The sequence below is a fragment of the Colobus angolensis genome, unplaced genomic scaffold (assembly GCF_000951035.1).
Source record: "Colobus angolensis palliatus isolate OR3802 unplaced genomic scaffold, Cang.pa_1.0 Scaffold177, whole genome shotgun sequence".
Lineage (NCBI taxonomy): Eukaryota > Metazoa > Chordata > Mammalia > Primates > Cercopithecidae > Colobus > Colobus angolensis.
Genome location: NW_012114899.1, coordinates 6817010 through 6831389, shown reverse-complemented (window position 1 = coordinate 6831389; position 14380 = coordinate 6817010). Strand labels below are relative to the sequence as shown.

Sequence of the window (14380 nt, the reverse complement as noted above, 5' to 3'; positions counted from 1 at the left end):
TAGCATGGAATATTTTTTCCATCCTTTTATTTCTTTATATTTAGTGTACTTAACATAATTTTGCTGTTGTATCCAATCTAATAATCTCTTCCTTTCAATGGTATAGTTAAGATATTTATATTTAATGGTGATAACAAATATGCTTAGGCTTACCCCTATCATTTTGCTATTTGTATTCTATTCCCTTCATTTTTTTCTTTGTTCGTCTTCACTTTTTCTGCCTTCTTTTGGATTAGTTGTTTATATTCTATTTTATCTCCTTTATTGATTTGTTAGCTACAATTCTTTGTTTTGTATGTTTATAATAGTTTTCTATTGCTATGTAACAAATTAATCACAATTTAGAATCTTAAAAAAAAATTTATTATCTCACAGTTTCTATAAGTCAACATTTTAAGACAGTTTCACTGGGTCAAGGTTTTGCATTCTGCTCAAGGTCTCGTAAGTTTTCAATAAAGATGTTAACTGAGTAGCATTATTTTATGATTGTTTGTAGAAACGTAATCTGCTCAGGGCTGTTTGACTGAGGGCCCCATCTACTCATTGCTATCAGCTCAGGTCTATTTACAGGTCCTAAAGGCCACTCACAGTTCCTTGCCATGTGATACTTACCACAGGCAATTTACAACATGGTTGAATGCTTCTTCCAGGCCAGAAGGAGAATCCCTCTTTTTTTATGCAGTCTGCTAAACTTCTGCTATACATGAAAATGGAGGCATGAGTGGAATGATATCCCCTCTGCCTAATAAACAACCTAATCAATAGAATGACATCCCATCACCTTTACTGTATTCTATTGGTCACAATTTCTACCTGCACTAGAAAGAAATCACACAAGGAAATGACTCATTGGCAGCCCCTCTAAGGTGTGTTGGCACTATTGCTTCAGAGTCTACTGCACAGTTTTAACTCAGCAGTTCACCTTCAACTGATACACAACCTTCAGAGAAACTGTACAAGCATATAAATTTACTTTTATTTCTTCTCTCCCACACTTTGTGCTCCATTTTACTTTTACATATGCCATAAAACCCATATCACAATTTGTTTTTCTTTAAAGATAGGGTCTCATTCTGTTACCCAGGCTGAAGTGCAATGGCATGACCAACTCATCAAAGCTTTGAACTGGGCTCAAGTGATCTTCCCACCTCAGACTCCTAAGTAGCCAGGACCACATTTCACTCTTTTGTATACATTCAGATTTGAAGCTAATGCCATTTTCATTCTGCCTGAAAAACTTCTTCCATGTTTCTTGTAGTGTGGGATCTTATGCTGAAAATTGCCTTCCATGCTTGTGTGTTTAAGAATGTCTTTAGTTAGCCTTTTTATTTTTATTTTTATTTTTATTTCTATGTATTTCTTTATTTTTGAGGCAGAGTCTTGCTGTGTCGCCCAGGCTAGAGTGCTGTGGTGTGATCTCGGCTCACTGCAACCTCCGCCTCCCGGGTTCATGCCATTCTCCTGAGTCAGCCTCCTGAGTAGCTGGGACTACAGGTGCCCGCCACCACGCCTGGATAACTGTTGTATTTTTAGTGGCGATGGGCGGGGGAGGGGGGTGCGGTTTCACTGTGTTAGCCAGAATATTCTCCATCTCCGATCTCCTGACCTCGTGATCCGCCCACCTTGGCTTTCCAAAGTGCTGGGATTATAAGCGTGAGTCACCACGCCCGACCTAGTTAGCCTTCATTTTTGAAAGCTGTTTGCTAGAAATAGAAATCAAGGTTGACTTTTTTGATTCTTACAGTACTTGAAAGATGTTACTCTATTGTCTTGCTTGCATTGTTCCAAAAAGAAATTTCCTGTAATCCTGACCTTTCTTTCTATGTAACATGTGCCCCAACACCCCTAATTACTTTAGAATTTTTTATCAATGGTTTTGGGTTATGAATTATGGTGTAACGATGTCATTTTCTTATTTCTTTATTTGAGATTTGTGAAGCTTCTTGAATATATGAATTACATTTTTCATCACATTCCAAACTTTTTGGTCTTTATTACTTATGTTTTCTTGTCCTCTCCCCTTGCCTCTCTCTCAGAGACTCCACTTTCAAGTATATTAGGCTATGAGAAGTTGTCTCACAGCTCACCATTGATTTGTTCGTGTTACTTTATTTTCATGTTTTAATATTCTGTGATTCATTTTGGGTAGTTTCTCTAGAGCTATGTTTCACTTTCATTCTGCAGTGTGTAACCTACTATTATCACCATCTAATTCCATCTATCACATTGTAGTTTTCATCTCTACAAGTTTGATTTAGGTCTTTATTACAAGCTTTGTGTCTTTGGTTAACTTTTTTTTAACAGCTTTTATGACAGCAGTAAAGTGTAAATTTAGTGGTTTTCTGTATAGAATTGTGCAACCTTCACCATAACCTAATTGTAGAACATTTTATTTACCCCTTTAAAAGAAATACTATATTCATTTGCAGTCCCTCCCCATACTCTCTCAACCTCTTATTCCCACCAATTCCCAGCCCTGGACAAGCACTATATAAATTCACTTTCTGTTGCTATAGATTTGTCAAATCCAGACATTTAACATAAATGAAATAATATATTATGTGGTCCTTTTATAATTAGCTTCTTTCACTTATTATATTTTCAAGGTTCATTCATATTTTAGCATGCAGTAACCGTTATTTAGCATGTAATAAAGTTCTCTTTATTACTCATTAATAATTCATTGAATGAAAGTATGTGTTTTCACTCATCAGTTAATGGGCCTTTGGGTTGTTTTTACCTTTTAGCTTTTGTGAATAATGCTGCTATGGATGTTTGTGTACTTTTGTGTCTCCATGTTTTTATTTGTCTTAGATATATCACTAGGAGTGAAACTGCGACTCATATGGTAACCCTATGTTCAAAGCCTATGCACCATTTTACATTCCCATCATCAACATGAGAATTCCACTTTCTTTACATCTTTACCACCACTTAACCTTTTTCATTATAGTTCTGATAATCTTTTTGAAGATAGGGAATATAGTTACAATAACTGTTTTAATGTCCTTGCCTGTTGATTCTAACATTACTTCAGTTCTGATCAGCAATTGATTTTTCTCCTCATTATGTGTGTTTTTTTTTTCTTTTTGCAAGCTTGGTGATTTTTCATTGCATGACATATGTAAATTGCACTTTAACTGGTTAGTGAACATTTTTCTATTTCTATAAATACTACTGAAGTTTGGTCTTGTCATCTGTCATGGTTTGTTAAGTTTGATCCATTTGGGTCTTACTTTTAAGAGTTAGATGGCACTAGGGCACTGATCAGCTAGGACTAATTACTGCCTACTAAATAATTACTAAACAACTACCAAATTAAGACTTTTTTTGTGTACTCTATCCAACGTCCAATGGACTATGAAGTTTTCCAGCCTGGTTAGTGGAAATAGTGACTATTTCTGACCCTCTGTAATATCCAGATTTTTCTTTTTTTTTTTTTTTTTTTGAGAAGGAGTCTCACACTGTCACCAGGGCTGTAGTGCAGTGGCACAATTTCGGCTAACTGCAACCTCAGCCTCCCGGGTTCAAGCAATTCTCCTGCCTCGGTCTCTCGAGTAGCCGGGATTACAGGCGCCCGCCACCAAGCCCAGCTGATTTTTTTTTTTTTACTTTTAGTAGAGACGATGTTTCACTATGTTGGCCAGGCTAATCTCGAACTCCTGACCTCGTAATTCACCTGCCTCGGCCTCCCAAAGTGCTGGGATTACAGGCGTGAGCCACTGCGCCCGGCCATGTCCTGATACCTTTAAAAATCTTTTGGCTAGTTTATTGAGACACATACTGCTCAGTACTCAGCTGAATGAATACCGAGTTCTCTCTGAGCAGTTCTCTTTCTCCTGTACTCTGCAAAGAACATTACCTACCTTGATTTCCCAAGAATATCAGTTCCATTTTGCCAACGCAGGCAATCCGCTGGGCTCTGCTTGAGTTCACTCTCCTGCATCTCTTCTATAAAACATTAATATCTCTGAAAGCAGCTCGCTTTCTGAGCTCAGATCACTTGCTTCCTGTTTTCTTTACTGATTCCCAGCGTCTTAGAAACAGCCCCACTGTTTTTCGGGTTTTTTTTTTTTTTTCTACAGCAGTAGTAAATATTTTAAATAAAGTGTCAATGCTATAAGTGTCCCCAAAAACGCAAACTCAAGGAAATGCTTTCCCTCTTTCGAGTAGAGCAAGAACTTCACAGCGCGCGGCCGAGTTCAAACCCCACTTACAGTCTCTGGCACCGCGTACGGGCTAGCGCGCAGGCGCAGAACCCGTGCGCGCCTAGCCATAACCGCGCTTGCGTCAAGCAGCGAGGCACGCCAACGTGCGAATCTGCGCCTGCCAATTAGAGCGCAGAATGGTCGTTAATGCCCGCCCACTAACCCCTGCAGCCAATCGCCTGCCCCGGCGCGAAGTCGCCTGTGAATTCAAAGTATACCTAGGGATTGTGGGAAGGCGGCTGAACGCGGCGCCTAGAAGGATGGAGGCGGCGGAGACAGAGGCGGAAGCTGCAGCACTAGAGTAAGTGTTTGCGGCCAAGTGGCATCTGGGGGCGGGCCTGGGAGGACCTTGTGGGCCCCAATATGTAATGATTGCTGCCCTCGACCCTATACAGCTTTTGAGGTTCGACCCTGCCGTGAATTGATCCTCACCCAACCTAAGCAGTCCCGTCTTAGGTTCCTGAGGTGACTGTTGCCTGCTCCGGGAGTACGGCCTTTGGGGGACCGTTCGCCGTTCCCCACATCCACATACTCCACAGGATATGCTCTAGGAGACTGTTTCACTTCTGTCTTCTTGTCCCAACACGACACATTCCCAATCACTTCTCATCCCCCTCCCTGCCCCCTTGTAGACTTCTCGAGTCCCTAATAATGAAAAATCCTAGAGTAGAGCCAGGCATCCAGCCCTCTGCCCTGAGTCCTTTCTCAGCTTTTCCAAGACCCAGCCCCAAGGCTGATGCTCACTGCCAGAAGGGATCCCAAGGCCCAGCATTCTTCCCCTTCCATTCATATCTCCCTGGCTTCCTTCACATCTTGACTCAAATGGTTTCTCTTAAGTGAGACACTCCCTTTTAAAATCTCAGCGTTTTTCTCAAACTCCTTATCTACTAACCCTGCTGATTTTCCTTTGGGCACATATTACCACTGTATGCCCTCCGTGCACACCATTCCTGGTTGCAGGCTGTAGGCCCTTCAGGCCCTTGTGTAAACTCTGGTCAAGGCAAGACTCTCAATAGTATATATACTGATATACACATCCACATTTGTGTACACACTAGAACTGTAGAACTAGCATCACAAGAAACTGCAATTTCCTGTGTTTCCTTGCCCCTCCAGGGTCCTGACTGAGGTGGCAGGCATCCTGGAACCTGTAGGCCTGCAGGAGGAGGCAGAACTGCCAGCCAAGATCCTGGTTGAGTTTGTGGTGGTATGTACAAGATGAGAGCGAGCCTTTCAGGAGCCAGGATCTGGTCCTGGCTCCTCTTATTGAGATACAGGGCAGCATTGGCAGAGAGCAGACTTTAAGGAAACCTGTAAGGAGGTAAGGACGTTCCCTGTCTCTGCCCTCCCCCTGAGCAGGACTCCCAGAAGAAAGACAAGCTGCTCTGCAGCCAGCTTCAGGTAGTGGACTTCCTGCAGAACATCCTGGCTCAGGAGGACACTGCTAAGGGTCTGGACCCCTTGGCTTCTGAAGACACGAGCCGTGAGTAGGCAGGGGATTGAAGTAGCATCTGGCCTGAGTGGGGAAGGAAGGAGGATTTCAGATAGGTCTCCTATTTGACTGATGGGAAGGAGGCCCAGTGTTGCAAGGAGGCAGGCTAGCAGGCCACCCTCACTCAAGTTCTCATTCCTGGTGGCTCATCTCAGGACAGAAGGCAATTGCAGCTAAGGAACAATGGAAAGAGCTGAAGGCCACCTACAGGGAGCATGTAGAGGCCATCAAAATTGGCCTCACCAAGGCCCTGACTCAGATGGAGGAAGCCCAGAGGAAGCGGACACAACTCCAGGAAGCCTTTGAGCAGCTCCAGACCAAGGTACACCCAGGGGTCCTGAGTACAGGGAGGGAAGGGCAGTCAGATAGGAAGAGGGAAAGAGTGAGCAAGCTGAGTTGTGCCAGCTTGCAGTCTCCCAAAATTCCAGCCAGAAAAAAATAGACTTCTTCTCCTGGTCCCTCTCCCTTGCTTATCTGCAGAAACAAGTGGCCATGGAGAAACGCAGAGCAGCCCAGAACCAGTGGCAGCTACAACAGGTAGGTTCATCCTCCTAGGAGAAGATCCCTTTCCACCACCATGCCATCATATAGACTGTGTCCCCTGTCTAGAAAACCTTCGTTTTGCTTCCTCCTTTGAGGCACTATAATATAAATACCAACATGGGCTTGAATCTCAGTATCACCACTTACCACTGCATGACCTTGGGCAAGTCACCTAACTTTCTGTTTCTTTATCTAAAATGGAGGCAATAATACCACCTACTCTAGAGAGTTATTAAGATGATTAAATGATCATTACAGCAAGGGCTTAAAATAGTACCTGGCACATAGCAAGTTAAATAAGTGTTACCACCTTTGTGCCCCTTCCCTCCAAGAATGCCTCACCCTAGAACAGCTCATTCTGATCTTTCCTTTTCTCTAGGCCCCTACTCCACTCTGAAGTGAATAGAGTCCCTCTTTTCATCATTGAGCCTGAGCCCTGAGCTGGGTGTAGGCTGGAGGGGTTGGAGGATTGGTTCTAAGACCTCAACATCTGATGCATAATGTCTGCACACTCACTCCTGGCAGGAGAAGCATCTGCAGCATCTGGCAAAGGTTTCTGCAGAGGTGAGGGAGCGTAAGACAGGGACTCAGCAGGAGCTTGAGGGGGTGTTTCAGAAACTTGGGAACCTGAAGCAGCAGGCAGAACAGGAGCAGGACAAGCTGCAGAGGTAAGGTTGGGAGCATGGGTTGCAGATTCAGAATGGTCCAGCTGAGATTCCTTTCCTTCACACTTACCTCCTCTTTACAGGTACCAGACCTTCCTCCAGCTTCTGTATACCCTGCAGGGTAAGCTGTTGTTCCCTGAGGCTGAAGCTGAGGCAGAGAATCTTCCAGATGATAAACCCCAGCAGCTGACTCGACCCCAGGAGCAGAGTACAGGAGACACTATGGGGAGAGATGCTGGTGTGTCCTTCAAGGTAAGTGAGAGATGGAACAGGTGGGCATGGGCAGGCAGGTGGAGACAGAAGCTGGGAGACTGGCCTTACCCAGTGTCTATACTGTATTTCTCCAAGGCTGTCAGTCTACAACCTGCTGGAGATGCAAATTTGCCATGACTTCCCGGAGGACAACAGCATGGAGAAAGATCCTAGAATAGGTCAGACCCAACTTAGGCCTTGGTGTCCCTGGACTGCAAGTGTGGAAAGAGGGAAAGCCTCTCTCTGCATCTGAGCTCTGCTACCCATGGAGCAGATGGATGGTGGGAACAGGAGAGAGCTTATGTTACAGTTTAACACCTCATTCCCTTGCTCAGCCCACCCAGAGCTAACCACTGTCTTCTTCCCCAGGCCTCTGACTTCCCTCACCACCCCCAGCCATCATTCCAGGAAAGACTGTGAACTCCTGAGTTCAGCCTGATTGCTGACTACATCCCAGCAAGCTCTGGCATCTGTGGATTAAAAGCCCTGGATCTCTCTCAGTTGCATATTTGTTCAGCTTCATGTGCTGGCAGGAAGAACTATCAGTACAGATACTCAGAAGCCAGTAACATGACAGGAGCTGGGACTGGTTTGAACACAGGGTGTGCAGATGGGGAGGGGGTACTGGCCTTGGGCCGCAGGGATTGTTTCCCCCCATGATGCAGACATGCTGAATTTAATTCAAGGAGGAAGAGATTGCTTTAGGCTGGTGGTTATATGTGGGAAGATAATTTATTCACTAATCCAAATTTTATTCATGGATCCAAATATTTGTTGAGTCCTTTCTTTGTGCTAAGGTTCTTGCTGTGAACCAGAGCTGTTAACAGTGAGCTCATCTGACTGTTTTAGGTTGTATAGCCTGGTGTTAACATTCTTAGTGTCTTTTTGTGCCTTATCTAAAACATTTCTTGATCACTGGTTTCAGATGTTCATTAATTATATTCTTTTCAAAGATTCAGAGATTGCCTTTTGTCATCCACTATTGTATGTTTTGTTTCATTGACCTCTAGTGATAGATCGTTTCCTACTTTCTGTTTTCAGATGGAAAAGATGTACCTTTTTTGTAAACTCTTATTTTTATCAGGTGATCAACTCATGTACTTGAATATTTGTTTTCTCAAATAAATATTTAAAGCTATACATTTCTTCTGACTTCGTTTATTTTCACAATCATTCAATTCATAGCATTTTCTATATTCTGTTATAATTCTTTCATTGATTCATAAATTTCTTTGAAAAATAATTTGGTCTTCTGTTGATTGTGGGAAGATAATCTAAGTTTAATTTGGTCAGAGAATGTCATCTATTTAACAAACTTTGAAATTTGGTGAGTGAATTATAGCCTGGATGTAGTGATCTTTTTTAATGTTTTACATAGGTTTGGAAAGAATGCATTTTAGATTGTATGTAGTATTTTCTATTAGATTATGTTTGTAATTTTGTTTCAATTTATATCTTCTATATACTTAATTTTTTGTTGTCTGAGTATCACCTGAGAGAGGTGTGTTCAAGTCTCCAACTGTGATAGTGGATTTGTTCATTTCTCTTTATAGTTCCATTTTCTTACATATTTTGCAGCTCCTTTATTAAGGTATATGTAAATTTACATTTATATTTTTCTTCTGAACTGAACTCTTACCTTTGTGTGGTAGCCTACTTCATCTATAGGCTAACGTGTTTAGCCTTGAAGACTAATAGTTTTAATATTAATATAACTTTGTCACTTCTTTTGGTCACCCTTTGCTTGACATCCTTTCTCTTGAATTTCAATCCTTTTTTAGTTTCAACCTTTCTTTATATTTACCACTTATATACAGCATTTAAAGGGTTATTAAAAAACTCAGTTTCACATTTGTCTTTATGATTTTCTAGTTGCGTCAATTTTTTATTTGCTTTTTCTTGGTTTTTTATCCCTTTCATGCCTTTTATTTTTTTTATTGTTTTTTCATGCTTTGTTTTGTTGTTTGTTTAGTAGGTCTAATTTAGACCTGCTAGTTTAGCTTTCATAGTTAGCAATGTCTCAAGTAAGGTAAAGAATTAATTAAAGACTCTTGATCCTTTTCTTAATAAATGAAGCCTAAACAGCTGTGACCATTGATAGATCATCCCACTCTAAACTATTAAGGTATTTTTGTCCAGTTTATTACTTCTAGCCTGTCTGTATTCTCATAAATTAATTTTTTAAATTATTTTATACAGTCAATGCTCTATTACTAATTTATTTACTATTTTTGCCCACATTATTTTTACATTTCAGAGCTTTCGTGTGGAATACTTTTTCCAGCTGAAATAAATGTCTCAGAATTTCCCTTAGAGTTTGTAGACTGTATAATGCTTTAAATTTTACTATGAAAATATTTTTATTTCATCCTCATTCTTGAGCAATGTTTTTATTATGTAGAGAATACTTGGTAGGTAATTTGACTTAACACACTGAAGATTAACTCACTGATTCTCTGGTCATCTGGTTTTGGTCCTTGATGAGAAGTCAAATGTCGGTTTAAAAGCCCTTCCTATAAATTTTTTTTACCAACTTGGTGCTTATAACACCTGTATTTAGTGCTCTATAGTTTTACTATATTGTGAATAGTTTGGGACTCTGGTTTACTTATTTATTCATTCATTTGGCTTGCAATTAATTGTGCTTTCTAAATTGCCACTCTTTGAACAATTCTGGAATATTTTCAGCTTTATCTGTTTAAAAAGACACCTCTTTTGTATTAGCTTCTTCTAAGATGCCAATTAGACATCAATTAAATTTTCTAACTTTTCATGTCATGCAAATTTTATTTTGTAGTTACCATTGCTCTTTCTCTTTAGATTGCATTCTAGATACTTTTCCTAAGTCTATTTTAACTTTATATACCCAAGCTATTGTTTTTTCATCCATTTCTTAATTTTTGATCTTTGATTTTCATTTCATTAAGTTGTATTAGATCTCAATTTACTACTGCTTTTGGATATTTTCTTCTGGCTTACATTTTGAGCTTTAAATTTTGTTTTTTTTAATTTTTAATGTATTTGACTATATAGTAGGTATACATATGAGCTTATTTTTTATTATCTTAATATATGGACACTTCGTTTTCTTTTTTGGAAAGGTTCTTAATATATAACTTTTTTGGCCTATCTCATACTCCCTTACTTCAAGCTGCCTATTTTTCCTGAATTATACCGTTATGGCCTGATACAAACATCAAGAGAATTTGTGTTCACTTCTGTCAATAGCTTGTGGGTATTACCTGTATAACGCTTAGAAATGTTAAAATGAATGTTTTTAATGTTTTTTATATCTATGTGCTATCCCATTTTTCATTCCTGTTGTTTGTTATTTTTCTTATTAGTATTTCCCAGAGGTGGTTTTTCTACTATATATGTCTTTCAAAAGTACAGGTGTTGGCATTATTTTCTTTAATGTTGCTTTTAATACATTATTTTAATTATTTTTTGTTTTTATTATTCCCTTTATTTTTTAATATTTGTAGGATTTTTAAAAATTAATATTTGATAATACATATATGTTCTTATATTCCAACAAATGCATTTACATATTTACATTTTTATTTGACCACCACTCTGAGAATAATTCATATATTTTAATACAGGCCATTCATTATTTCTAAATAGATTATAATTTTAGTATTGATTTGATTTTAAATCAAGGAGGTTTCTTTTGTTGCTGTTGCCTCTCAAACGTATTGGGAATGGTGTTTAGTTCCTCAATGGATTTAAGATAATTTTGTGTTATTTTTAATGCACCAAATTTTGTAATTTTACTGTGCTTTTATTCCATTTGCTTCAAATGGTATGACACTTGTGAATATTGTTCCTTAAAATTTACTAGTTACATTAGGGCTTATGTATATGCGTAGTCATTATATACGTTCTTACAGGAAAGAGACTTTATCATTTTTGTTCATCACTAAACCCACAGGTTCAAGAAAAATCCTGATAGAGGGTAGATCCACAGACATTGGTGAAAATGCAAGTGGTTGACAAAAATGAAAAAGGAACACAATGCATACATGAGGTATTCCAGATTTTTAGTGTGTCTTGGAGGTTTGTATGAGATTTCACAGAGGTAACACCCAAAAAAACGTTTTACTTCTATATTATGACTTCTACTACATCCATTTTTTCCAAAATACTATTTTTTTCTGACAGAGTTCTAAACATTGAAAATCATTTAACACATTGCATTCAGTATTTCTGACCATTTTTACCTAACCAGTTACTAGGATGAGTTTCTAAAAAACAACATGAGAGAGATAAAACTTGCTCAAAGGTACCCCCCCTAAAATTATTAAGATCTTCTATATTTATGTGACTTATTCCTATCAGGTAAATATTCTTATTATCCCGGATAGTGTCAGCAAAGCTAATACTGCACATTCTGCCTGTACAGTTTTGAAATTTATAAAACTAAGGTTTCATTTCTAATATTCTCCCCTGCCATAACAAGATGGGGATTTTCCACTGCTCTTTATCTCTTATAGTGCTAAACTTGTACTTTTTGCAGCAGTGATCAGTGATGGTTTTGAATATCTCTAAACATAAATGGCTTTCTTCCCTGTGCTACCAGTATATAGTCTTACAATACTAGGCGTATGTATTGTATTGAAGTATTGTTTTTATGAGCTTGTTTTTCCAAAAGGGAATAAAATATCTACAAAGTGTGTTAGTGATAACTTCTGAGAAGTTTCTGCTAACTCTGAAAATGCTGTAACTATTTTCACACAATGTTAATTTTCTTCTACTGTAGAGCCTTTCTGAGGTTAATACACCACATTCCTGTCTTACAGAATTTCCATAACTTGTATTGAATGTTTATGTCTCTTCTTTGAGCCTCTTTATTTGTCTCTTTTATGTGTAAGTTCTGAGATATGAATAGAGTGTGAAATTAAATAATTTTATTTCATCATTATTCCCAGTCCAGTTTTTAAATGACCCTTTTTATAGATAGAACATTGGACTGTGAGGAACTTCCTATTTGGGTTTGTAATTCATTAATTAACAAACATGCCCCATTGATACAATTTGCTCTTGAAACCCTGACTATCCTAGATTGTTTTGAGACCCATTTAAAACTGTCATAAATTCATTATGTCCTTAAATTTATAACTGTTATCAAAATTGTGAAAAAGCAAAAAACCTTCATAGACCTCTGTAGTATACAAAGATTAGATTTTGGATGCCATGTTTGTATGCATTTCTAAATTTTAAATTGTCAGATGAACTTTAGGAAACACTATCCAAGGTGTGTGTAATTCATTTCATCATGCATTATGTAGTAATTATACCCAAATGTAGAAGTTGATTGTTTACGTGGGTAGACTACTATATACCTAAAATCATGTTTGATGAAACCAGAGGAAATTCAGGATCATGCTTTCAGAAAGTGATAGGACTATTAGATAAGGTTATCACTAAAATTTTTTAAATAAATGTAAAAAATATACTTTAGTGCAAACATATTCTGTTTATATGTACTATAAAAGATAATATGAAGTGAAATAATTTGTTTTCTGAAAAATTGAATTGTTTAAAATATTCTGTAGATTCTCCAGGTTATCCAATATATGAAATTTTATTGTAAAACTGGGTCTAATCTTAATAACCAAACAGTAAATATCAATTGTATTAGTCTAGTTAAAAAGCAGTAATATTAAATATTCATACTTACAATAATCATTGAACAATAATTTATTTTTTATATGGGCATTTGAGGAAAAATACTTCTCTTTGGGGATAGAAGCCTGTCCACAGTCTCCATATGTATGAGGGATGGATAAAAGTAATTTGAAATAATTTATTTACTGAAATATAGCATTATCTCTGGTAGGTTCATTCTGTTACTTCATAAAGATAATAGACTGTGGGGGAAGATACGTGGATTTCTAGCTTGAAAATTCTGTTAATAATTACAAAGCATAAACTTTGTTTCAGTATGTTTTCAACAGGGAAATAAGAGGAAAAGGAAAGAAACGATAAATTCACTAGAGAAATTCAATCGTAAAAATATAGAACGTGTCTGTGTATATGGTATTGTTACAGGGGGTCTTTGTTCTTCAAGCTCCCAAGATGGTGGCTAGCGGCTCCCAAGATGGTGGCGGGCCTTTTGTTCTCTGATGTGGGGTTCTTGGCCTCAGGGATTCCAAGGAATGGTACCTTGGGGCTTGTGGTGAGTGTTATAACTCTATTAGAAGCTGTGGGTCACGGAAGAGAACCGTGGAACCTAGCTCAATTAGGACGAACCCAGGCACTTAGCTGTGCAGGAACAACGGTGAGCCTTTAGCCCGATCGGGAGCAGCAATGGGTGCCTCGCTGGATCAGGAGGGCAGCAGACACCCTGCCAGATCCCAAGGGGTATAAGTTAGCGTCAAGTCTGCAACAGCCACATTCAGCAGTGGTAGACAGTGAGCAAAGCTCAGCTGGAGCCGGAACAAACAGGAACCAGAAGAGTGTGCAGTTGCAAGATTTAATAGAGTGAAAACAGCTCCCATACAATGGGAGGGGACTCAAATGGGACTGCCCACTCCCAGCTCGAATACCTGGGGTTTATATCCCACTGTCCCTCCCTCTGTGCTCTCAGGCAATAGATGATTTGATTATTTCTTTATCTCCTGTTTTTAACCTAATTGGTATTTTAGTGAGCTCTCCACTACCTAATTGGTTGGGTGTGAGCTGAGTTACAAGCCTCGTGTTTAAAGGGTGGTGCTGTCACCTTCCCCAGCTAGACTTAAAAATTGTTAGTCAGCCTAGGAAATCCAGCTAGTCCTGTCTCTCAGTATGTCTTTGTACATATATACATACATAACGTAGCCAGGGAGAATGAAAATAAGATGGAAGAAGTAAGTGACTATTTGAAGGATATTATAGTATTTTTCAGATTCAGACCCTGCCATTAACCACTTGCTCTCCTAATTCCTGTACACAGGGACATAACATCTTTGCATCCACAAATGAACATATATCAGTACCTTCTGATTTGTTTTTCTAAGACCAGCCGAGCGGGCGCAAAAGAACCACCGGGTAGGCAAGTGTAGGAGCAAAACTGCACATTTATTTTGGTCACCTAGCTTCAGGGAAAGAAGGTGGGTAGGGAGAAGTCTGTCGGCCTCGGCAAAGGAGGCCGGCAGAGTCCCCCGGTGGGGCTCTCGGACGGAGTTCCCACAGTCCTGACATCCCGACAGGAGTGGGGCTGTGAGAAGGCCGCGTGG

At 39.0% G+C, this 14380-nt stretch overlaps 1 protein-coding gene across 2 annotated transcripts; it reads left to right on the top strand.

Annotated features, from left to right (window-relative positions):
* The first annotated feature begins 4429 nt into the window (after positions 1 to 4429).
* On the top strand, positions 4430 to 8485 carry ZWINT (ZW10 interacting kinetochore protein). Of its 2 annotated transcripts, none has more exons than XM_011938781.1 (9): positions 4430 to 4509; positions 5325 to 5415; positions 5568 to 5691; positions 5856 to 6022; positions 6181 to 6237; positions 6769 to 6911; positions 6992 to 7160; positions 7257 to 7339; positions 7530 to 8305. In XM_011938781.1, exons 1-8 carry the CDS (start codon positions 4469 to 4471, stop codon positions 7296 to 7298), a joined length of 834 nt encoding a protein of 277 aa, XP_011794171.1. In that variant the 5' UTR covers positions 4430 to 4468; the 3' UTR covers positions 7299 to 7339; positions 7530 to 8305. The 2 variants fall into 2 exon arrangements, with proteins under 2 accessions (XP_011794171.1, XP_011794172.1); XM_011938782.1 differs by having other exon boundaries at positions 4434 to 4509; positions 6769 to 6807; positions 7029 to 7160; positions 7530 to 8485.
* Positions 8486 to 14380: the final 5895 nt, after the last annotated feature.